The sequence below is a fragment of the Ovis aries genome, chromosome 14, assembly GCF_016772045.2.
Source record: "Ovis aries strain OAR_USU_Benz2616 breed Rambouillet chromosome 14, ARS-UI_Ramb_v3.0, whole genome shotgun sequence".
NCBI lineage: Eukaryota > Metazoa > Chordata > Mammalia > Artiodactyla > Bovidae > Ovis > Ovis aries.
Genome location: NC_056067.1, coordinates 63615975 through 63641078, shown reverse-complemented (window position 1 = coordinate 63641078; position 25104 = coordinate 63615975). Strand labels below are relative to the sequence as shown.

Here is a 25104-nt window from a genome sequence, read left to right as displayed (position 1 = left end):
CCTGTGGGCCACAAGCCCATGTGCCTAGAGCGGGTGCTCAAAAAAGAGAAGCCACAGCGATGAGAGACCCTGCACCACAGCAAAGAGCAGCCCCTTCCCACAGCTAGAGAAAGCCTGTGCACAGCGACAAAGAGCCAGCACAGACATTAATTAGTTACTTAAAACACTGCACCAACCAGCCACACCTCCTCCTCTTTTAGTGTGTGTGTGTGTGTTTGTGTGTGTGTGTGTTTGTGTGTTTGTGTGTGTGTGTGAGTTCACACTTGGGTGTTTAATCTGTATTTTTCTCTCTTCTTGGAATTTTCTTCCCCATGGGCTAGGGTTATTTTACACTCTAAACACTGTTGGACCATCCCTCTCACTCCCCAAAAAGGCCCTCTAACTCAGGTAAGATGATTCTTTGGGGTACAAGTTTGCCATCTCATTGGTCTGCTGGCTTTCCAAATAAAGTCACTATTCCTTTCCTGAAGACCTCATCACTCTGTCCTTTGACAAACAATGTGAGGTTGGACTCAGAGCACATTCATGAGACTTTAGCAGCGGTGTCATTCATTTTAGACAAAATCCATAGACGTCATTCTCACAGCTGATATCTGTGGCTTAAAAGAAGATACCCAGATGGCGAACAGGCATATGAAAAGATGCTCAGCATTGCTAATTAGTAGAGAAAGGCAAATCAACACTGCAAGGAGGTACCACCTCATACAGATCAGAATGGGCATCATTAGACACTTGATGAATAACAGATGCTGGAGAGGGTGTGGAGAAAAGGGAAACCATCTTACACTGTTGGGGGAGTGTAAGCTGGTGCAGCCACTGTGGAAAACAGTACGACAGTTCCTCAAAATAAGTAAAAATAGAGTTTTCATAAGATCCAACAATTCCAGTCCTGAGCATATATCTGGAAAAAAAACTATACCTTGAAAAGATTCATGCACCCCTTGTTCACAGCAGCAAAACTTACAATAGCCAAGACATGGGAACAGCCTAATTGCCCATGGAGAGATGAATGGATAAAGAAGATGCATATGCTTATACACACAGAGAATGAACACCACTCAGACATTTAAAGAATGAAATCATGCCATTTGCAGCAGCATGGATGGACCTGGAGATTAACATATTAATGGAAGGAGACAGAAAGAGAAAGACAATTTTCATGTGATATCACCCGTATGTGGAATCTAAAAGGAACATATCAATGAAACAGGAACAGACTCATAGACATAGAGAACAGGCTTGTGGTTGCCAAGGAGGGAAGGACCGGGAGCTTCGGATTAGCAGACAAAATCTCTTTATACATAGAATGGATAAAGAATGAGGTCCTACAGTATGGCACAGGGAAACTTATTCTGTATCTTGCCATAAATCATAAAGGAAAAGAAGATATTGCCACGGTGAATCAATTTGCTGTATGGCAGAAATGAACTATACTTCAATATATTTTTTTTAATTTTTAAAAATCTGTATGTGAGACAGCAAAAGAGATGTGTAGAATAGTTTTTGGACTCTGTGGGAGAGGGCGAGGGTGGGATGATTTGGGAAAATGCCACTGAAACAAGTATAATATCATATATGATACGAATCACCAGTCGAGGTTCGATGCTTCGATGCATGATACTGGATGCTTGGGGCTGGTGCAATGGGACGACCCAGGGGGATGGTACAGGGAGGGAGAAGGGAGGGGGGTTCAGGATGGGGAACACGTGTATACCTGTGGTGGATTCATGTTGATGTATGGCAAAGCCAATACCATATTGTAAAGTAATTAACCTCCAATTAAAATTAATAAAGTTATATTTTAAAAAATGTGTGGTTCTGCAATGAAACACTACATGGCAGTAAAAATGCACAAACTGAAATGACAAGAATACAGATCAATTCCAAGCATGATATTAAGTAAATAAAAGGACATTTTAAGAAGGGCGACTGTACTGTTACTCCATTACATACATAATGATCAAGAGGAGACCTGATTTATTGCTTAGGGAGCATCACTAATGTTAGCAACCCCCACCCCCAGCACAATGGTGTGGAATCAGTGCCCTTACTGAGGTTCTTTCCTGTCTATGAACAACAGCTGAACTGGGTGTATGTCTGCCCTTGGCGTCCTGAAACAGCTGGGCCATTGTGTCCCAGCTTGGAGTTGATTGTTGTGGGCACGCCCCTCATTCAAGCATTCTGGAGCTTGGAAGTCTCTACTTCACATATTTTGTGTTCATCTGAGTATCTAGGAAGCAAGGTGGTCTACTTGTTTAGGCAGAACAAATCCCCCTCCCAAAAAACACCACAGTCATCTTTACACACATTACCTTTGTGTACATGTGTGGTCCTTGGATTGGAAAGGGAGGAAGAGAGAGACAGAGAGAGTGTCTGTGTGCAAAGTCTCCACTCACAGTCACGAAATAATTTCAGATGAAGAAGAGTCAGAGAAACACAAATATCACATGATATCGCTTACTTGTGACATCTAAGAAAATGAACTTATTTACAAAACAGACTCACAGAGAATGAACTTACGGTTACCAAGAGGGATAGTGTCAGTGGGAGGTTATATTGTAAGTCTGGGATTGACGTATACACACGGCTATATTTTAATGGATGACCAACAAGCACCTACTGTATAAAACAGTGAATTCTACTTAATATTGTGCAACTACCTAAGTGGGAAAAGAATTTGAAAGCAAGAGATGCATGTATCTGTATAACTGAATCACTTTGCAGTACACCTGAAACTAACACAGTTAGCTCCTTAATCACATATATTACAGTGCAGAATTTTTTCATGTTTTCAAAGAGCCATAATACACGTCTGGTCCTCTCATAAGAATGCAGAATCAAAGTCTCTATTAATGAGTCTTTAATTGGCAATCTGCACTGAGCCTGACATACGAGGTGGGAACATGTGGTTTGTCTTCTGTGAAGAGTTAAGGTGAATGAGATTTATCATGAGCTTGGGAAAAGCATCTTGCATGCTATACATTGAATCACAGTTACTACTTCGTAAAGGCAGCAAGATCTGTTCGAATCCTCTTATGTTGATGGCATTTAGAGAAACAAAAAGTGATGCTTGGGTCATGAGGTGGGCTCAGCGAGGTGGCTCAAGTCAGACTTCCATCCCTGGTGTGAGTAGAGGCTGGCCATCTTCTCATGTGACATCAGCCAGGCTGACTGCACCAACAAAACCGACCGTCTTCCGCATCCTGTGACTCTGTCAGCTTTGCTCAGTTCTGCCTCCTGTCTCACAGAAGCAGAGCCATGTGCCCCACACTCCTCAGCCTCTTGAGTCTTGGTGAGTCTGAAAAGACAGTCAGAAAGGGTTATGGTGGAAGTCGGGGGGTCCTTGCACCACTGCCCAGGTTCCCTGGATGAGGGTGCCAGGAGCGTGGGGTCCCTCAGAACAAGCCATCTCTGACGGGGTTTTCCTCCTAGGATTCTGTGTGAGTCTGAGGATCCGGGCAGCTGTGGGTGAGTCCTCCCCATCCCTTATTTCTCTTTTGAGCAGAGCAGTTGCGGCTGATGCAGATGACACTGGGGGCTGGGGTGAGACCCCTGTCAGTACAGTGAGAGCCGTATGTCCTGTGGATCCCAGGTCCTCCTATTGGCATTGATACTCATCTTCACTCTCCCCAGAGGTTAGCCCAGCTCTGGACTCTGGACCTGAAGGCACAGTGTGAAGTCTGGCAGCTGGGAGCTAGGCCCATTGAGTGCCATTTCAATCATGAGAGGGGAGCAACAGGTTGCACTCCACAGACCCCTCTTGGACAAGGTGGCTCATGGCATCTCCATCCAGCCTTTGACAGGATCTGTAGGAGCACCCACTAGAGCTGGCCCCAGGGAAGGGTCTGGACATCAGGCAGGGCCTCCTGGACCTTGTCACAGATTTGATGTAGGTTACCTAACAAAGGAGCCAGATTCAAGGTTTACTTCCTTCTTTGCAGGCAAGTGGGTTTTCACTGCTTAGTTGTGTAAGTGTTAGTCACTCTGTCGAGTCCAAATCTTTGTGACCCCATGGACCATAGGTCACCAGGCTCCTCTATCCATGGGATTCTCCAGGCAGGAATGCAGGAGTGGGTTTCCATTTCCTTGACCAGGGGATCTTGCCAACTCAGAGACTGAACCCTGCTCTCCTGCATTGCAGGAAGATTCTTTACCATTTGAGCTACAACAAATGCAACAGGGAAGTCCTTTCCCTTCTTGTCCAGGCATCAATTTTTTTGGTGATGTTTTCTTTTGCCTGCATTGTGCAGCTTGCAGGATCTTAGTTCCCTGATCAGGGATTCAACTCGGGCCCTCGGCAGAGAAAGTGCTGAGTCCTAACAACTGGACCACCAGGAAATCCCCAATGATTTGTGTTTTGAGAGAAAGTTTCTGAACATTTTGTCAACCCAAGGAGTGAAGAATTATTTCCGAGAATCATATTCTTAGAACCTCATGATGTCCATCCTGCGTTGACTGTGTCTCTGTCTGTTCCCAGGCCCCAGGTGTCCCTGAGCATCAGGGTGATGCACTTTAGGGGAGGAGAGTTGGAAGAATTGAAGGGGAAGTGCCCACAAGGGCAGTGGGGAGAGGGGATCATTCCAATTTTTCTCTCAAAGCCTGTGTCTCCTTCTCTCCTAGGTGAATATGAGAAGCCCTCTTTATCAGCCTGGCCAAGCCCTGTGGTTCCCTTAGGGCAGGCTGTGACTCTTCAGTGTCACTCCGGTCCTCCATTTGTGATATTCAGACTGTTCAAAAGAGATGGGGCCCGTTTGCACAAGCTCCAGGAACAACAGTTCAACACCTTCCCCCTTGGCCCGATGACCAGAGAACATGCCGGGTCCTACACATGTTCTGGAGCCAACTTGTCTCGCTCTGTGCGGTCCAATGTCAGTGACCCCCTGCCGATTGTGGTCACAGGTAGGAGGGGTGCAGCCCAGCCTGGGACATCCGTGCCTGCAGGCAATCCTACCCTAGGTCCACATGCCCGTGCAGCCAAGACATCCTCAGGACTCCCAGCCAGAACTGAAGCAAGGAAAGAGAAAAGTCTGAGAGTTTAAACTCAGGGTGTTAAATAGAGGGATGTGTTCCCCTGGTTCAGGAAGGAGGAGCCTCCCTAGGCATTAGTTAGACAGGATGCTGCCACTGCCTGCCAACTGGGAGGATGAGGGGGGATCCTGATCCAGCACCTGTCACCCAGTGGGGAGATGTAATCCCATATGAAGGAGCTGGGGTCCCAGTTAAGACCAAGTCAGCCCAGGAATGTCTCCAGAGGCGTGAAGTGGGGGGTCAGAGGTGGGGAAATGTTCACTTTTTTCTCTACCTCCTTCACAATCTCCTGCCAATCATCACCCACATTCTAGGAGATGAGTGTGAAGGGAGCCAAGTATGTATTATACCTGGTATGTATTCTACCAGAGAAGCAGACCCACCCCAGCCCCCTACCAGGCATAATAGGGATGGGATGAAGTTAAGAGCACTGCAACCCACTCCAGTATTCTCAACTGGAGAATCCCATGGACAGAGGAGCATGGTGGGCTACAGTCCATGGGGCCCCACAGAGTGAGACACAACTGAAGTGTCCGAATATGCATGCATGAAGCTGAGAGCAGATCCGACAGCTAAAGAGCTTAGAATAAACACGGAGGAGGCTGGAGGTCTTGAGCAAAGAGAAACAGAAAAGCATGAGCCAGAGCCCGAGAACAAGGCTAAAGAAAATGCAACAGAACAGACAGGAAGGGTCTTTGCTGCTTCATGGGGAGGTTTTTCACACCTTAAGATGTCAGGTGTAGTGCCGAGGTGGGGTGACTCACTTAAGCTCACAAGCTCTTTGCTCCTAGGTGTGTCCACAAAACCGTCCATCTCAGCCCACCCAGGCCCCCTTGCACGTGCGGGAGAGAATGTGACCCTCCGCTGTCACTCATCGATGCTGCTTGACAAATTCATCCTGCAGAAAAAAAGCAGCACAGGGCATTTCCAGAGACGTGGAGAGACGCTCACTGGTGGGCATGCCCCAGCTGACTTTTTCATTGGCCCCATGACATTGGCAAGTGCAGGCACGTACAGATGCTACGGCTCTCTCAGACACTCCCCCTATGAGTGGTCAGCCCCCAGCGACCCTGTGGACATTGTGATCACAGGTGAGTGTGGACAGACCACTCCCTTCTTCTCTCTGTGTCACAGAAGGCCTGGTGTCCAGTCCAGCATCAGTACTGGGAGAGAATGACAGGCGTGCAGATACACTCACAAACTCAGGAGAGGGAGCAAACCAGAGAGAGAGGAGGTGTGAAAGCAGAAGGGAAAAGAGAACAGAGTCCCTGCCGTGTGCTAAGGGGAAGACACAGCTGCTGACAGAGGGAAGGAGCACGAACATGAAAGATTGACCCATGGAGAAAAATGTACCAGAGCAGGGATGCGGGCAGTTCCCACTCAGGCAGCCACCGATGGTGGTTAAGGGGTTGGTTTCCCGCTTTCATGTCAGAGCTCCCTTCCTCAGTCAGCAGCACATGTGGTACCTGACGGCCTGCAGTCCAGCCCCTGGGTGATCGAGATGGAGGTCGACACCCTGACGTTGCTCAGCCTCTTGGTTTAACGCGCCCTTCTGCATAAAGTGGGGGCAGTTGTCCCTCCAACCCTCCCACTGAGGAGTCCCTTCCAGCCCCTGGGGGTGGGCATGGCAGCCCTGAACGCGCCCTCAAGAATTAGACAGTCAAAGATCAAAAGAGATTCCGGCAATTTTCACTCCATAATCTCTTCTTCTGGGTCAATGCCATGTTTTCTGATTGTCCCAGCAGTAGCGAGTAAGTTCCATTTATTTTAAGAAACCGCACATATTTGATTTTTTAAATTTATTTTTTATTTATGTTTGTTGAAGTCTACTTGATTTAAGATGTTGCTAATTCCTGTTGTACAACAGAGTGATTCAGTTATTCATATGTATATATATATATATATATACACTTTCTTTAAAAAAGGACATTAAATGACAATCCATTTGAAAAATTATTAATTTGTTCAAGAGGATTTTAAATGACACTCCATTTTTAAAGTTATTTCTGAAGTTTTCCCTGTGCTGGGTATCCCTGACTGTGGGTCTTTCTTCCTGGCGGTGGGCGGCCTTCTCACTGCAGTGCCTCTCTTGTTGCACACTTCGGGCTTTAGTCCTATACTTAGGACTAGAGTTACTTTGTGCTCTGAGATCAAGGTCTCTTCCTTGCAGGTCGGTCCAGGAAACCCTCTCTCTCAGCCCAGGGAGGCCCCGTGGTGAGGTCAGGAGAGAACGTGACCTTGGTCTGCAGCTCCAAGAGCGACTTTGACCAGCTCCATCTGCTCAGGGAGGGGGAGGAATTTGGGCGCCTCCTCACTGGGGGGCGGGGCCCCCACGGAGCACTCCAGGCAGAGTTCCCTCTGGGTCCTGGGACCCCAGCCCACAGCGGGGTCTACAGGTGCTACGGCTCCTTCACACGCTCTCCCTACTCGTGGTCAGACTCCAGCGACCCACTGTTCCTGTCTGTCACAGGTGAGGAACCTCTTCCTGGCCCATGCTTTGTTCTTCCTGTTCAGATGCTATGTTGTGTGCAACTCTTTGCCACCCTGTGGACTGGAGCAAGACAGACTCCTCTGTCCTTCACGATCTCCTCCTCATGGATCACAGCCTTGTAGTGGTGAAGGGGCCTTCGTACCTCAGAGATGCTATAAGCCAGTCGTGCAGGGCCTCCCAAGCCTGACGGGTCATAGTAAAGAGTCCTGACAAAACGTGGTCCCCTGGAGGAGGAAATGGCAACCTACTCAAGCATTCTTGCCTGGATAACCCATGAAGATTCCCATGCTTTACATTATAGTAAATGAGATTGCCCTGGACAAATCGTCCATTTGGGTTTTTGCATAACATCTTACTGTATCATGAGCTCTATCTCAAGGGCTTCGTGTTGGTGTCAGGGGAACCATAGCGTTTCTGGAAAAATGGAGGCAATGAGAACCAGAGAGGAAGAGAGATGGTAGATGGCATCTCAGCCCTCTTCCACCTCCTGTATGGATGCTCCACAGCAGAGTCCTGTCTATCCAGGCAAATACAGAAAAGGGTCAGGATAGATCCAGGGGGAGGAGAGGCTGGGCTGATTTGGGAAGATCAGAAATTGCCTTGGATCCTTGCTGTTAGTGTTTTCCCAGAAGCAGCTCTGACATACAGGTGATTCCCAATTAAGGAGCACAGACACTCATTCCCGGAGCAGAGAGGATGTCTCTAGCTTACAGCTGTCTTTCACCACCAGGCATATCCTTCCTGCCTCCTTCCACCATCCCTTCTGCAGGATGGAGGGTCTACTCAGTGCTTTCACGGGGAGGGACTAGAAGCCCTCCCCTCCCCCATCAGTGCTCTGAGGGATGACAGAGTCAAGGACAGGCAGGAGGTCAACCTTCCAGAAACAACTGTCCACCTTCAGTCCATATGAGGAAGGTTCCTGTTCACCCCTTCTGGCTTTTCTCCCCTAGGATCCACTACAAGTACTTACCCGACACCCACAGTTCCACACACCTCAGAAGGTAAGCAAGACGGTCTCCTATCTCAGCAAGTTTCTGAGAAGACAGAGGGCTCCTGTGTGAGTGTTGGCTCTGCCACCTCCCAGCTCTGTGACCTTGGGCTCCTCAATGTCCCTGTCATGTCAGCATTTGAGACCGTGGTCTGCCTAGAACCAGAGGGGGCATTGAGCTTCTCATGCTCTGTGACTGGGAATTTCTAAATTGAACAAAGTCGGTCAGAGTGACATAACCCCATACTAAGGGAGATGCTCACCCTCCCTCCCCCAGGATCTTTGGGGAAGGATGGCGGGGCAGGCGGAGAATTTTAGGAAGCACCTTCAATATGTGTTATTCCTCTGTTAGTGTTTTGTGAACTAAGCATTCCACAGGTCAGAAATAAGTGTCATATCTTCTTGAGGATTCCATTCCAGGTCTACGTGGATGGAGGGGGAAATGTATTGTGGATTAAAGGGTCACATTCAACCAAAACCACCATGCCTTGTCATACGGGGCAGCAGAGAAAAACTGCATCAGTTCCCGGGGGACCTTGGTTCAGACGTCTGCTGGTCTCGCACAGCCCCTTTACTTTATCCACTGCTAGCATCTCTCCTGGATGCTTTGGTATCTCCTGGGAAGTGGAGACCATAACTGATCAGGTTGATAGATACTGACAGTTTGATGCAAGGATACAAGAAATCCAGTGTGTAGGGGCACAGTGTGTGCAAAGAATACGCATAACTTCCTTTTGCTTGTTGGCAGAAACACAGCTTCCTCAAGAACACTCCAGCACATGGTACATTGTCCTTGGGCTCTCCATAGCCTTCACCTCTACCAGCATCATCCTCGCTGCTCTTGTCTGTCACTGGTGTTCTACCCCAAATCGTAAGTCTGAAGAGGCAAGCTCAGCATCATCTGACCCAGGGGGAGGTGGGCTCATAGCAGAGAATGGCATTTTCAATTCCTATAGGTGAAAAACTGATTTCCATTGTTGTAATCCCTGATGGAACGTCTTCCAGAGACCCATGGAATCCTGTTCTTTTTATGAAAATATGTACTGATTTATTCTTGGCGGCATGAAGTCTTGGCTGCAGCGTGGGGAATCCTCATTGTGGAGCTGGGATGCAGTTCAAGGCTGCAGAGCTCGTGGGCTCAACAGTTGCAGCATTAAGGATAGTTGCTCCAGGCATGTGGGATCTCAGTTCTCCCACCAGGGATAGAACCCACGCTCCCTGAACTGGAAGGTTGACTCTTAATCCCTGGGCCACCAGGGACATTCCAAGCCCTGTTCTTCCCTTCAACTACAGCCATCCATTCTTCTGTCTTACATGATCCTGGACGCTGCTGATATGTAGAAGAGCGTGGTCCACAACAGAAGATGTAGGATGGGTCCGTGGGTTTGCACAGGTTCCTGAATCACTCCATGAATGGCTGGGCTTGTATATGGAATGTTTTGTTTGGTTTCATTTAGTGGAAAAGACAGGCTCAGCAACCTGGGGCACACCCTTGCCTTCTTCTAACTTTGATGTAACTATCAAAGTTACAGAGGTCTGAAATAACTGTATCCACCCTGAAGAGTCTTGACTCTCTTCCATTCATAGATGTTGCCATCATGCAAGGAGAGCCCATGGAAGACAGAACAGTGAAAAACGAGGTGAGTCCTCCCAGCCCAAACCTTTGCCATTGTCGGAGCCCCTCCAATGCCCAGTGGTCCAGCCTTCGAAGATCATGTCTCAGTTCATCATTCTGACCACTCTCCTCTCAGGACTCTGCAGCAGAAGACGTGATACACGCTCACTTGGACCTCAGGACCCTCTCCAAGAGCCGGTCCACTCCTGCTCCCCTGAGGCCCATGCACCCCTCCACCGAGCCCATTATCTATGAGGAATTAAACATAAACCAAGACCATGCTGAGCTCTGACCTGGCCCCATCCTCTGAGCACGCAGAGTGTTACAAATTGAGGACCTAGATCTCTTGTTAAAGGGATTCCTCGTGGACACTCCTTCTCTTCCAAAGCAGCCCAATAGCTCTGAGATGAGGAGTGGAGTCCAAGAATTATGGTAACGTCTTCAAAAATCCCACCACCTCTTAATAATCTCCTGGCTATTCTAGAACTCTATTGTAACTATCTCACTGCTTGGGGAGATGCTATAATCAATCGCTCATACTAGGTAGCTTATCATGATCACCTACTTTTTCTACAATTCTAATAAAGCATAAAAAACTTGCCAGTTGATTCTTCAAATTATTCAGTTTAAAATAAAACAAAACCAATAAAAGAAAAGCCCTCTTCAGTAACGCTGTACAAGGGTAAACTTATTTGCAGGCTGAAACAGACTTGTGGACTTAGAGAACAAACTTAGAGTTACCAGAGGGGAAGAGTGGTGGGACAGATAGAGGGGAGTTTGGGATTGATGTGTGAACAGTGCTACATGTAAAATAAAATGCTTTCCATGAAAAAATAATAATGCTAGTTGTCAAAATAAAAAGATGAAGTATACTCTGTTCGAGATAGCCAGTATGGTGCCACTAACCATATGAGGCTGAATACATGCATGCTAAGTCAACTCAGTCATGGCTGACTCTGGCGACCCATGGACTGTAGCCGCCCAGGCTCCTGTGTGCATGGGATTCTCCAGGCAAGAATCCTGGAATTGGTTTCCCTTCCCTTCTCCAGGGGATCTTCTCGGCCCATCGAACCCAGGTCTCTCATGTCTCTTGCAATGGCAGGCAGATTCTGCACCACTGAGCCTCCAGGGAAGCCCCCTCAGCTTTCAAAAAAGAACAAAGTCCTGACTTTTGAGAACATGGATTGACTTGGAGGGCATTATGCTTAGTGAAATAAGTCAGACAGGGAAAGAGAAATGCTGTATGTTTTCACTTATATGTGGAATCTAAACATCAAAATAGGGATTTCCTTGATGGTCCAGTGACTAAGACTCTGAGTTTGCAATGCAGGAGGTCCAGGTTCAATCCCTGGTCAGAGAACTAGATCCCACAAGCTACAACTAAAAAGATACCACATTCCACAACTCAGATCCGATGCATCCGGATAAACAATAATCAGTATTAAGAAAATAAAAATAGATGAACAAATATAACAAAAGAGAATCAGACTCACAGATTCAAAGAAGAAACTAGTGGTTACCAGAGGGGAGAGGGGAGAGGGGTGGGTGTCAGGGACAGCAAAGTATGTAGAGTGGATTAAGAAACACCAACAACCATTTATGAAATAAATAACTCACAGGGTTATAATGTCCAGCACAGGGAATATAGTCAATATTTTATAAATTTTGTATTGTGTGTAATCTCTGAAAATACTGAATCACTATGTAATATACCTCTAACTAATATATTATTGTAAGCCAACTATCAGTTCAGTTCAGTTCAGTTCAGCCACTCAGTCGTGTTCAACTCTTTGAGACCCCATGAATCACAGCATGCCAGGCCTCCCTGTCCATCACCAACTCCTGGAGGTCACTCAGACATGCATCCATCGAGTCAGTGATGCCATTCAGCCATCTCATCCTCTGTCGTCCCCTTCTTCCCCTGCGCCCAATCCCTCCCAGCATCAAAGTCTTTTCCAATGAGTCAACTCTTCGCATGAGGTGGCCGAAGAACTGGAGTTTCAGCTTTAGCATCAATCCTTCCAAGGAAATCCCAGGTCAACTATACATAAATTATTAAAAATTGCTTCCTGTTCAAGGAACTTGTCCGTGCATACATAGAAAAGAAAATTCAATATAGGAAAATCCATAAATTAAAAAAATCATGAAATTAGCATTTTCCATAAAGACAGTTTTACTGCAGATGTCACAGAGATGGATGAACATTAAAGATAAAATATAATGCTTGAAAATGTTTCAACATAGGAATGAAATAAGAAATTCTATGAAAATCATATCAAGAATGAAAACAGAAAACAATTCAGTGCCTCAAAGTCATAGCAGATTAGATATTGCAGCATACATTTTTGGTAAACTTGGAAACGTAGCCAAAGGTAGGTTGGGTCAGAGGTTGTGGTTCAAGTTTGTTAAACAATCTGAAGAGACAGCACTGGCCTTAAAATTTTCCAGGAAGCCCAATTCCTCCCTCAGCCGGGGCCCCCACACTCTGCCTTTTTAAGGTAAGAAGAGCCTGTGTGAGTCACCTTTCCGTCCTGTGGTCAGCTTGCACACAATGTTAGTTTGGGCGTCATCATAACATCCTGTGTACTCTTCAGGTCTGCTGAGCTGCTGCCTCCTGCTCAGGAGAAGCAGCACCATGCTGTCCACCATCGTCAGCCTGGCATGTCTTGAGTCCTGGAACAGAACAAAGCCTGGTGCAAATATTGACCTGGAGGCTGGGTCCACCTTAACAGAGAGCCTTGCCTCCACAGGGGTGAACTGGATCTTAATGGTTGGGTTCATCAAGGCTGAGCACCGTCCTTGCCAACAAGGCCCATAGAACAGGCTGGGGGAGTAGAAGGCCAGGTCTGACATGAGATGGATTGTCCATCACGAGTCTTTCTTTCCAGGGTTCTTCTTGATCCAGAGCATCTGGGCACAAGAGGGTGCGTCTTTCCCCCAGACGCCATCCACCTCAAGTAAGACTCTCCTGTAATAAGAGGGGAGATGGCACAGAAGGTAGGGGGATGGTCAACCATGGGAAGTCATAACCATATAAGGGTGAGTCTTTTGGAAGTAGAAAATGGGAATCCAGGGTGGCTTTGATGGTAGAGAGTCTGCCTGCAGTGAGGGAGACCTGGGTTTGATCCATGGGTTGGAAAGATCCCCTGGAGAAGGAAATGGCAAGCCACTCCAGTATTCTTGCCTGGACAATTCCATGGATACAAGAGTCTGGTGGGCTATAGCCCAGGGGGTCACAAAGAGTCCGACATGACTGGTTGACTAACACTTTCAGGGAAATCTAGCCCCCAACTCTGGCCCAGAGACCTTCCCCCAGACACTCTTCCCTATGCTGAGCAAGGCCCCAGTGGGCACCTACAGGAGACTGTGATGCTCAGAGCTGGGGTGACTGGGAGGGACTGGTGTTATCTGTAGACTGAAGGAAAGCAGCAGGGCCAGGAACAACAGACCCTTGGAGGACAAGGTGATGGCTCCAGCTCTTCAGCAGTTCCATGGATGGGCATTGCAGAGAACTGCTGCTGCTGGCCTCCATTCAGAAGAAGGGGAGAACCTATGCCCTGCCCCCTGAGATTCCAGAAGGTTCTACCACAGACTCCATCATGTCCTGTGTTTCTCATGTGAGCTGACATCATTTCACTCACACAGGTTGTTCTTCCATTGGGTGTCTACTCCGTCTTGTTTTATAAAACAAATTTTACATCATCAACATCCAGGAAGAATCTCTTAGTTGACACTTGCTCAACATTCTTAGGCTTCCCTGGTAGCTCAGTGGTGAAGAACCTGCCTGCAATGCAGGGGCTGCAGAAGATGGGGGTTCAGTCCTGGGGTTGGAAGATCCCCTGGAGAAGGAAATGGCAACCCACTTCAGTATTCTTGCCTGGACAATCCCCATGGACAGAGGAGCCTGGCGGGCTACAGTCCACAGGGTCACAGGAGTCAGACACAGGCTCAAAATTCTCAGCAGATATTTTTCGTGTAGGGTGTGCTGTGCCTCTGTGGTGTGGGAATCTCCATGCAGCATGGATTCCCCTGGTTTGAAAAGCAGCCTTAGAGATGTGGTCGTCTGAGACAAGCGAGGGGAAGGGGTTCCCCATTTTCTACTGTAAACCATGCATTCTTTTCCCCCAGGTGATCACTACAAGCCCTCCCTGTCAGCCTGGCCAAGCCCTGGGATCCTCAAGGACAGCATGTGACTCTCTGGTCACTCCCCTCTCGGATTTGAAGGTTCAGGCAGCAGAAGGGTGACAGAACCGATGTCCCTGAGCTCCAGGCCATGATGCTCTGGAAGGACTTCCTTGTGGGCTGTGACTGAAGCACACGCAGGGACCCACAGGCGGCATATTCTGGAAGGACTTCCTTGTGGTCCCGTGACTGAAGCACATGCGGGGACCCACAGGCGTTATAGTCACTACAGTCACCTCCCCCCTGCATGGTCAGCACCCAGTGACCCCTGGAGACTGTGGTCACAGGTCAGAGCACTCTTGTTCAGAGGCCACCCATTGTCCCAGTCTCCCAGACCCCAGAGATTTCTGGTGTGAGTGTGAGTCAGGGTCCAGTCAGAATGACAGGAAGTGCTCCAGGCATTCTAGATAAAACACTATTTAATGGAGGAAATTGGATCCTGCAGTGGGCAGAATGATGGCACCCCATGATGCCCGCATCCTAAAACCCCAAATCTACGATTGCTATGTCCCATTCCAAGGGAAATGAAACCACATGTGGAACTAAGGTTGGAAGCAGATGACCTTGAGACGAGGTGGTATTCCTGCAGATGTTTCTGTGCTTTCGATCTCTCCCACTCTGAGTGGTCAGCCCCTCAGTGACCCTCTGGACATGGTGATGACAGGTGAGAATGTCAAGAGCTGGCATACAGACTGGATGTACCAGGATGTGGAAGCCCCAGGTGGTGGTGTGGGAGATGAGAGAAGGTTGCTTTTCATGGAGAGAAACCAACTTGGTGAGAGTTGCATCCGACAGACAAAGAGGAGAAACAAGTACAGACCCCCTGTTATAACAGAAAAGACAGAGGCAGGGGCAGAGACAGAGGAACTCAGGGATGGAGATAAAGATTGAAGTGAGAGACACAGACAGAAGGGCAAGGAGCAGAGAGGGTGCCCTTCCTCCCTGACTTTGTTCAGAGACCAGAAGCAGTTCAGGAGCCTGGTTTCCATTTCAACTCTACACTCTCTTCTCTACTCAAAGAACCCAAGGATACACCATGTATCTGCCCAGGACTTCAAGACCAGGTTGGTCTGTCTCAGGCTGTTTCTCCAGGAGCCCTAGTCCTCATGCCCCAGGTGATGCACAGATACTGTGTTCACTCAGATGAGGCTTCATTCCAGGTGGCTGAGCCACACTGTGCCCCAGGACACCAGGTCCCTGGTGACGGAGCCAAACGCCAGCTCCTGTATGTTGTGTGTTTCATGGGTTCTCATGCTGTATGCTCAGGCCCACGTGCAAGTTCACACCAAACGTTGTAAGATTATGGAGGTCACAGCCCACAGAGAGATGGAATCAGAGTCAACGGAAAGCAGAGGCAGAAACACACTTGCTGTGCACACACAGAAAATAAGCCAGAGGGACGGGGGCTGTGGGAAAAACATCTAAAAAATAAAGGTAAATAGAAAGAAAAAGGGATAGAGAATTAATGAGAAAGAAGGGAGTGGACAGAGAAGCCCTAAAAATAAGAGACTTGGGAGGGTGGATGGGTGCTAAGATCGAGAAAGATGGTGATGTGGGGGTGGCTAATAAGGATTACAAAAGAGAGCCAGGGAGACTGAGAAGCAGAGGAAGTCATGGAAGTGGAAATAGATGATAGATCAGCAGCTAAAATGATGGATGAACATATACATGGATGATAAAATAGGGTGAGAGCTACACACAAAGAAAGGTAGATAGACGGTGGAACGATGGATGGATATGTAGATAGATGATAAGATGGGTAGATCGAACGGTGGATGGAGATATAGACAGATAATTGAATAGATGAATAATGCTGAAAGATAGAGATGAGGTAGAGAATAAGAGGCTCCGAATGAAAGAAGACAGATCAAATAAACCAATCCAAGGAGAAGTAGAGAGAGTTAAAAAAAAAATACAAGAAGGAAAAAATTAGGAGGGAGGCAATTTCAGAGACCTAGAGAGAGAAAGTAGGAGAAAGATAGGGGAGAATAGGAGAGTGAGAGCAAGAGAGAGAGAGAGAGAGTTGAGAGGAACCATGGGTGTGAATTCTCAGTTCAGGGGTGAAGAACACGGGATTCGGAAAGAGCCTGTCTCACCGAACTGCCTCTCCTCCTTCCAGGTCTGTCCAGGAAACCCTCAATCTCAGCCCAGGGAGGCCCCATGCTGAGGTCAGGGGAGAATGTGACCTCGGTCTGTAGGTCTGAGAGCGCCTTTGACCAGTTTCATCTGCTCAAGGATGGGGGGAACCTTGGGAGCCCGCTCGCTGGAGGGCAGGGTCCCTGGGGAGCACTCCAGGCAGAGTTCCCTCTAGGTCCTGGGATCCCAGCCCACAGCGGGGTCTACAGGTGCTACGGCTCCTTCACTCACTCTCCCTACTCATGGTCAGACTCCAGCGACCCACTGTTCCTGTCTGTCGCAGGTGAGGAACCTCTTCCTGGCCCATGCTTTCTTGTTCCTGTTCAGTCGCTAAGCTGTGTCTAACTCTTTGCGATCTCATGGACTGCAGTAGGACAGACTCCTCTGTCCTTCACATTCCCCTCTTCATGGATCGCAACTTTGTCGTGGTGAAGGGGCTTGTGTAACTCAATGAAACTATGAGCCATATCATGCAGGGCCACCCAAGCCTGATGGGTCATAGTGAAGAGATCTGACCAAAGGTGTTCCCCTGGGGGAGGAAATGGCAACTCACTGCAGTATTCCTGCCTCCAGAACCCCATGAAGAGTCCCTACAATACACTAAATCACGTTGCTGTGGCCGAAAATGCCGTTTGGCTTTTCCCATAATATCTTACTGTATCATGGGCTCTATCTTAAGTGCTCCGTGCTGGCATCAGCAGACCTTAGGGCTTCTGGAGAAATGGAGGCAATGAGAACCAGAGAGGAAGAGAGACGGTAGATGGCATCTCAGCCCTCTTCCACCTCCTGTATGGATGCTCCACATCAGAGTCCTGTAATCAAGGCAAATACAGAAAAGGGTCAGGGTAGACCCACGAGGAGGAGAATCTGGGCCCATTCGGGAGGATCCGAGATTGCATCAGCCCCTTGCTCTTAATGTTTTCCCAGGAGGACCCCTGACATACAGGTGATTTTCCAACTAAGGAGCATAGATACTCATTCCTGGAGCAGACAGAATGTCTCTTGATTACAGCTGTCTTTCATCACCAGGCATATCTTTCCTGCCTCCTTCCACCATCTCTTCTCCCGGATGGAGGGGCTACTCAATGCATTCCCCAGGAGGGACCAGAAGCCCGCCCCTGCCCCATCGGTGCTCCGAGGGATGACAGACTCAAGGACAGGCAGGAGATCAACCTTCCAGAAACAAGAGTCCTCCTTTGGTGGGGCGAGGAAGGTTACTGTTCACCCATTCAGGCTTTTCTCCCCTAGGATCCCCTATAAGTACTTGCCCATCAACCATGGATCCACACACCACAGAAGGTAAGCAAGACGGTCTCCTATCTCAGCCAATTTCTGAGAAGACAGAGGGCTCCAGAGTGAGCGTTGGTTCTACCACCTCCCAGCTCTGTGACTTTGGGCTCCTTAATGTTCCTGTCATGTCAGCATTTGAGATCTGTATTAGATCTATATTAGAACCAGAGGGGGCATTGGGTTTCTGATTCTCTGGGACTGGGAATTTCTACATTGAACAAAGCGAGACAGAGTGACTTGACCCCATGCTAAAGGAGCTGCTCACCCTCCCTCCCCCAGCATCTCTGGGGAAGGATGGGGGGCAAGGGGAGGATTTTAGGGAGCACCGTCAGTATGTGCTATTCCTCTGCTAGTGTTTTATGAACTAAACATTCCACAGTTCAGAAAGAGAAGTGTCGTGTCTTCTTGAGGATTCCATTCCAAGCATATGTGGATGGAGCGGGAAATATATCGATGATTAAAGCAGTCCCCATTCATGCAAAAGCACCATGCCTTGTAATACGGGCAGCAGAGGAAAACTGCATGGGTGCCCGGGGGACCTGGTTTCAGACCGCTGCTGGTCTTGCATGGCCTCCTTACTCCATCCACTGCTAGCATCTCTCCTGGATGCTTTGGTGCCTCCTGGGAAGTGGAGACCATACTGATCAGGTTGAGGGCTGCTGACACACTTTGACACAAGGATACAGTAACTCCTGTGTGTAGGGGCAGGGTGTATGCAACGGATAACCAGACCTTCTTCCTTTGGCTTGTTGGCAGAAGCACAGCTTCCTCAAGGCCACTCCAGCCAGCTGCACCTTCTCCTGAGGCTCTCCGTAGCCTTCGTCTATACCAGCATCTTCTTTGTGTTCTTGTCTATCACTGGTTACCCAAAAAGTAAGTATGAAGAGCCAAACTGTCACTGGTGTTCTACCCACAATCGTTTAAATCTGAGGAGGAAAGCCCAGTGTCATCTGACCCAGAGGGAAGTGGGCTCATAGCAGAGAATGGGGTTTTCACTTCCTGTAGGTTAAAAACTGATTTCCATTGTTGTAATCCCTGAGGGAAGAACTTCCAGAGAACCATGGAACCCTGTTCTTTTTATGCAAATATGTCTTAATTTATTCTTAGCTGCATCAGGTCTCAGCTGCAGTATGGGGGATCCTCATTGCGGTGCTGGGGTGCAATTCAAGGCTCCAGAGCTCACGGGCTCAGCAGTTGCAGCACATAATGCTTATTTGCTTCAAAGCATGTGGGATCTCAGTTCTCCCAGCAGGGATAGAACCCACACACTCTGTACTGGAAGGTAGACTCTTAATCCCTGGGCTCCAGGGACATCCTAAGCCCTGTTCTTCCCTTCAACCACAGCAATCTGTTCTTTCCCCTTTATGATCTTGGGAATCTGCCGATATGCATCAGAGGATAATCCATAATAGAAGATGTAGGATGGAATCCCTGGGTTTGCACAGGCTCCTGAGAGAGACCGTCAGTGGCTGGGCAAGCGTGTGGGATGGTTTTTTTTTTTTTTTAAACTTAGTGGAGTAGACAGCCTCAACAACCAGGGACACACTCGTGCTTTTTTTGCCTTTGATGTCCCGACCAAAATATGGAGGTCTAGAAGAACTGCCCCACCCCAAGAGCCTTGACTCTCTTCCATTCGCAGATGTTGCCGTCACGGAAGGTGCACCCAAGGAAGACAAAACAGTGAAAGGTGAGGTGAGTCCTCCCAGCCCAAACCCTTGCCATAGCCCGAGCCCCTCCAATTCCCAATGCCCCAGCCTTCGAAGATCACATCTCATTCCATCATTCACATCTCCTTCCTCTCAGGACCCATCAGCAGAGGACGTGATATTTGCTCACTTGAACCATGGGACCCTCTCGGAGAGACTGTTCACTCTGACTGTCCCGAGTCCCATGCACCTCTCCACCAAGCCCAGTATCTATGAGGAATTCGATGTAAACCAAGTCCATGCTGACCCTGACCTGGCCCCATCCTTTGAGCACACAGTGTTATAAACTGAAGAGCTACATCTCTTTCTAAAGGGATTCCTCCATGGGTACTCCTTCTCCTCCTCCAAAGGAGCCCAGCAGCTCTGAGGTGAACGGTGCAGTCCAAGAATTATAGGATCGTCTTCAAAAATCCCACCACCTCTTAGTAATCCCCTGGCTATTCTAGTACTCTATTTTAACTATGTAACATTTGGGGAGAAGGTATTCTAATCAATTTCACATACAGGGTAGATTACCATGATCATCTAGCTTTTTTGAAAATTCCAATAAAGCATAAAAATTTGCAATATGAGTCTTTTTTCCTCCTTTATTTTAATTTACAATACTGTATTGGTTTTGCCATACATTGACATGAATCCACCACGGGTGTACATGCATTCCCAAACATGAACCCCCCACCCACCTCCCTCCCCATAACGTCTCTCTGGGTCATCACCGTGCACCAGCCCCAAGCATGCTGTATCCTGCGTCAGATATAGACTGGCGATTCGATTCTTACATAATAGTATACATGTTACAATGCCATTCTCCCAAATCATCCCACCCTCTCCCTCTCCTCTGAGTCCAAAAGTCCGTTATACACATCTGTGTCTTTTTGCTGTCTTGCATACAGGGTCGTCATTGCCATCTTTCTAAATTCCATATATATGTGTTAGTATACTGTATTGGTGTTTTTCTGGCTTACTTCACTCTGTATAATCGGCTCCAGTTTCATCCATCTCATCAGAACTGATTCAAATCTATTCTTTTTAACAGCTGAGTAATACTCCATTGTGTATATGTACCACAGCTTTCTTATCCATTCATCTGCTGATGGACATCTAGGTTGTTTCCATGTCCTGGCTATTATAAACAGTGCTGTGATGAACATTGGGGTACATGTGTCTCTTTCCATTCTGGTTTCCTCGCTGTGTATGCCCAGTAGTGGGATTGCTGGGTCATAAGGTAGTTCTATTTGCAATTTTTAAAGGAATCTCCACACTGTTCTCCAAAATGGCTGTACTAGTTTGCATTCCCACCAACAGTGTAAGAGGGTTCCTTTTCTCCACACCCTCTCCAGCATTTATTGCTTACAGATTTTTGGATCACAGACATTCTGACTGCTGTGAAGTGGTACCTCATTGTGGTTTTGATTTGCATTTCTCTAATAATGAGTGATGTTGAGCATCTTTTCATGTGTTTGTTAGCCATCTGTATGTCTTCTTTGGAGAAATGTCTATTTAGTTCTTCAGCCCATTTTTTGATTGGGTCGTTTATTTTCTGGAATTGAGCTGCATAAGTTGCTTGTATATTTTTGAGATTAGTTGTTTGTCAGTTGCTTCATTTGCTATTATTTTCTCCCATTGAGAAGGCTGTCTTTTCACTTTGCTTATATTTTCCTTTGTTGTGCAGAAGCTTTTAATTTTAATTAGATCCCATTTGTTTATTTTTGTTTTATTTCCAGAATTCTGGGAGGTGGATCATAGAGGATCCTGCTGTGATTTATGTCAGAGAGCGTTTTGCCTATATTCTCCTCTAGGAGTTTTATAGTTTCTGGTCTTACATTTAGATCTTAATCCATTTTGAGTTTATTTTTGTGTGTGGTGTTAGAAAGTGATCTAGTTTCATTCTTTTACAAGTGGTTGACCAGTTTTCCAGCACCACTTGTTAAAGAGATTGTCTTTACTCCATTGTATATTCTTGCCTTCTTTGTCAAAGATAAGGTGTCCATATGTGTGTGGATTTATCTCTGGGCTTTCTATTTTGTTCCATTGATCTATGTGTCTGTCTTTGTGCCAGTACCATACTGTCTTGATGACTGTGGCTTTGTAGTAGAGCCTGAAGTCAGGCAAGTTGATTCCTCCAGTTCCATTCTTCTTTCTCAAGACTGCTTTGGCTATTTGAGGTTTTTGTATTTCCATACAAATCTTGAAATTATTTGTTCTAGTTCTGTGAAAATATGGCTGGTAGCTTGATAAGGATTGCATTGAATTTGTAAATTGCTTTGGGTAGTATACTCATTTTCACTATATTGATTCTTCCAATCCATGAACATGGTATATTTCTCCATGAGTCTTTAAATTATTCAGTTTAAAATAAAAGAAAACCAATTAAAAAAAAAACCTCTGTTCAGTAATACTTTACAAGGATGAACTTGTTTACAAGACAGAAACAGACTTGTAGACTTGGAAAACAAACAGAGTTACAGAGGGGAAGGATGGGGGGAGAGATAGATGGTAAGGATGGGGGGAGAGATAGATAGGAAGTTTAAGATTGACATGTGCACACTACTATATTTAAAACAAAATGCCCCTCCATGAGACAATAATCAAAGCAATGCATGTTGGCCACAGAAAGATGAAGTATATTCTGTTTGAGATATCCAGTGTGGTGCCACTTGCCACATGAGGCTGCGTGTGTGCATGCTATGGCGATTCAGTCATGTTCGACTCTTTGTGACCTCAAGGATGGTGTGTAGCTCGCTAGGCTCCTCTGTGCATAGGATTCTCCAGGCAAGAATTCTGGAGTGGGTTGCCATTCCCTTCTCGAGGGGATCTTCTTGATCCAGGGATCGAAACTTTGTCTCTCATATCTCTTGAATGGCAGGTGGATTCTTTACCAATGAGCCATCAGTGAAGGCACCTCAGCTTTCCCCAGCCCTATGCCCTGAGGGTGCTGGGGTTCGAGGGGTAGAAACAGGACAACAAGATTCCCCTCAGTCTGGATCCGCACTGGCCGATAAAGTACTCACCCAGCCATGCGGTACAGACAATGACTCTACACGTATATGAAGTGAAGCATTCAGTTCTTCAGTCACACCCACCACATTTCAAGTACTCAGTAGCATCATGTGGCCAGGTGCCATGGTGCTGGACAGAGCAGATGTTTAAAACGTCCCGTCATCACAGAGAATTCTACTGCACATTCCACTCCAGATCACTGAGGGCTGCAGAGGGAACACTTACCCCAGGGAGGCTTGGCATGTGTTGTGTTAATCCATCGATATTTGCATGTTTTGTCTGTTTTGCTTCTTTTCACCAAAGACAAGGAGTTCAGAATCTTGTGCCCTTTAAGTTATCAGGTGGTGGCACAATGTGGCTTGGCTCAACCAAGGGGAGGGCTGAAAAGGATAACACCATGAGGACCCCGGTGTGAACTGAGCTGGCAAGTGGGGTGAAGATCAAGCTCCACGGAGCCTTAGTCGCTCACTGAGCTCTCTGTGTGTGATGTCTCTTGTGGCTTAGAACTCAACCGCCCAAGAACTCTTTTACCAAGAAATCTCTGGATGGCTTAAAGTGAAGACATTCTGGGGCTCTTGTGTTGCTACTGTCACTGTTTCCATTTTTCCACTAATTATCCTTTTTTTTTTTTTTTTGTCCTTTAGGTGCAGGGAGCAGATATCATAATCTTCATTTTTCTGAATGTTCACACTGTAGACATGAACCACAGTTATCCTCATATATCTTCTTTTTTTAAAAATATTTGAATGTTAGCATTTGATGCCTGCATTGTACAGAATCTGAATTCTTCACCCAACTACAGAAGATGGGTTTACCTAGGTCATGGGGGTATTTCTCCTGTGTGGCACCAATGCCTGGTACACAGTAGGTGCTCTGCAAAAATTTATGTACTGACCGAAGTTGAGAAGTAAATTCCATTTCTGAAGGGACTGGGAAAATAAACTTATGAGTCCTGGTTGGAGCCAGACTGTCCAGGCTGACTCAGGATAGTCCCACCCTCTAGAGCAGGCAGTCAGACTGGGCAGAAAGAGAAAGAGCTGAGACCTCAGGCCTGAACTGAGATACCTCCTGAGCCCTGCCTGGAGACATCGGAACCGGGTTCATGGAGGGGCCACCCCTTGCTGTGAGTCCACGGCCGTGGAACCCCAAGGGGTGGCGGCAGCCCCCCAGGGACCACATCCTGTTTGACCTCTAGGGCCCCGTGGTCTCCTCATCTGTACAGGGCGGGGGTGGGGGCGGCTGGGCACTCAGAGCTGCAGACACGCCTTCCATCCTCTCTGAGCTTCTCCTCCTCGGCCAGCTGAGCAAGGCAAGGAGAGGACGGCAGGAGGGCACAGAAAGCCCACCCTGCCCCCAGTTCACGGGAACCACAAGGCTCAGGCAGCTGGAGGGGCCAGGGATCCTGATGGGGAGAGAATCAGCCCAAGCTTTTGGTGAGAAATCTCTCACTTCCAAGGGCTGAGTGTGGGCCCAGGGACCCTGAACCCTGCAGGCGTGTTTTCCCGGGTCTCCTGGGACCCATATCTCACTTGAGTCCCAGGAGCTTGGTGGGGGCAAGGTCGGAACACTGGGATTCTAGAGTGATGCTGGTGAAACCTGGAAGGGTTCCTGAGCTGAGCTGGGGCGTGAAGAGTGGGGAAGTCCTGGGACTCAGCCTCTGACTTCCTTCCAGGGACCTTCCAGAAACTCACCATTCGGCTGAGACTGTTTTCGGCAGCTCAGGCTGCTCACGTGAATACACAGTGTGCAGAGCTGGAATGTGAGAGTGAGCACACAGACCATCAGGGAGCATGCTGCAGTTGGCCTGCACTATTTGGAGAAGGAAATGGCAATGCATTCCAGTATTCTTGCCTGCAATATCCCATGAACATTGGAGCCTGCCAGCCTACAGTCCATAGGGTTACAAAGGGTTGGACACGACTGAGTGACTTCATTTTCTTTCATTTTTTTTAATAAAAATTTGTTTATTTTACTGGTTCTATGTTTAATCTCATCATGTACAATTTTATTCAAGTGTAGCTGGCTTTCAATGTTTCAGGTGCACAGCCAGGTGATTTTCCATTATACAAATATGCATAGATTGTTTTTCAGATTATTTTCCAATTTAGGTTATTACAAGATATTGACTATAGTTCCTCGTGCTATACAGTAAATCTTTGTGCTTGTTGCATATCTTTTTTGCCTGGAGAATCCCAGGGATGGTGCGGCCTGGTGGGCTGCCGTCTATGGGGTCTCACTGAGTCAGACACGGCTGAAGTGACTTAGCAGCAGCAGCATATCTTTTTAAAAATGAGAAATCTAGCATTGTATTCATACTTCTATTTTTAAATTTATGGTACATTCCACATCAGTGTTATGGTACACTTATAGTGACAGCTTGATGCCAAAATCCCGCCATGTCCACGTTAAAGTAAATGGAAAACACTGGCAATGTTAATTGAGAGAGGAAATATTGAATCACATTATGTTACTGGTGGGCTTTGCTGGTGACTCAGAGGGTAAAGAATCTGCCCGCAATGCAGGAGACCTGAGTCAATCCCTTGGTTGGGAAGATCTCTTGGAGATGGAAATGGAAACCCACCCTAGGATTCTTGCCTGGACAACCCCTAAGGACAGAGGATCTTGGCGAGTCACAGCCCATGGGATCACAAAGAATCAGACATGACTG

The 25104-nt window shown here is 47.4% G+C and overlaps 1 protein-coding gene and 1 pseudogene across 1 annotated transcript; both read left to right on the top strand.

The window, feature by feature from the left end:
* Positions 1–3207: 3207 nt before the first annotated feature.
* Positions 3208–10721, top strand: LOC101105894 (putative killer cell immunoglobulin-like receptor-like protein KIR3DX1). The gene is made up of 8 exons (XM_060398193.1): positions 3208–3292; positions 3433–3468; positions 4621–4899; positions 5820–6119; positions 7199–7498; positions 8470–9378; positions 10095–10147; positions 10259–10721. Exons 1-6 carry the CDS (start codon positions 3259–3261, stop codon positions 8715–8717), a joined length of 1197 nt encoding a protein of 398 aa, XP_060254176.1. The 5' UTR covers positions 3208–3258; the 3' UTR covers positions 8718–9378; positions 10095–10147; positions 10259–10721.
* Positions 10722–12690: 1969 nt separating this feature from the next.
* Positions 12691–19722, top strand: LOC114108694 (killer cell immunoglobulin-like receptor 2DL5A; annotated as a pseudogene).
* Positions 19723–25104: the final 5382 nt, after the last annotated feature.

Bases quoted from the DNA above. Each gene is read 5' to 3' on its own strand.
- LOC101105894 (XM_060398193.1), top strand. From the start codon at position 3,259: ATGTGCCCCACACTCCTCAGCCTCTTGAGTCTTG. The intron at 3,293-3,432 runs GTGAGTCTGAAA...TTTTCCTCCTAG, and splicing joins CCTCAGCCTCTTGAGTCTTG to GATTCTGTGTGAGTCTGAGG. The intron at 4,900-5,819 runs GTAGGAGGGGTG...CTTTGCTCCTAG, and splicing joins CCTGCCGATTGTGGTCACAG to GTGTGTCCACAAAACCGTCC.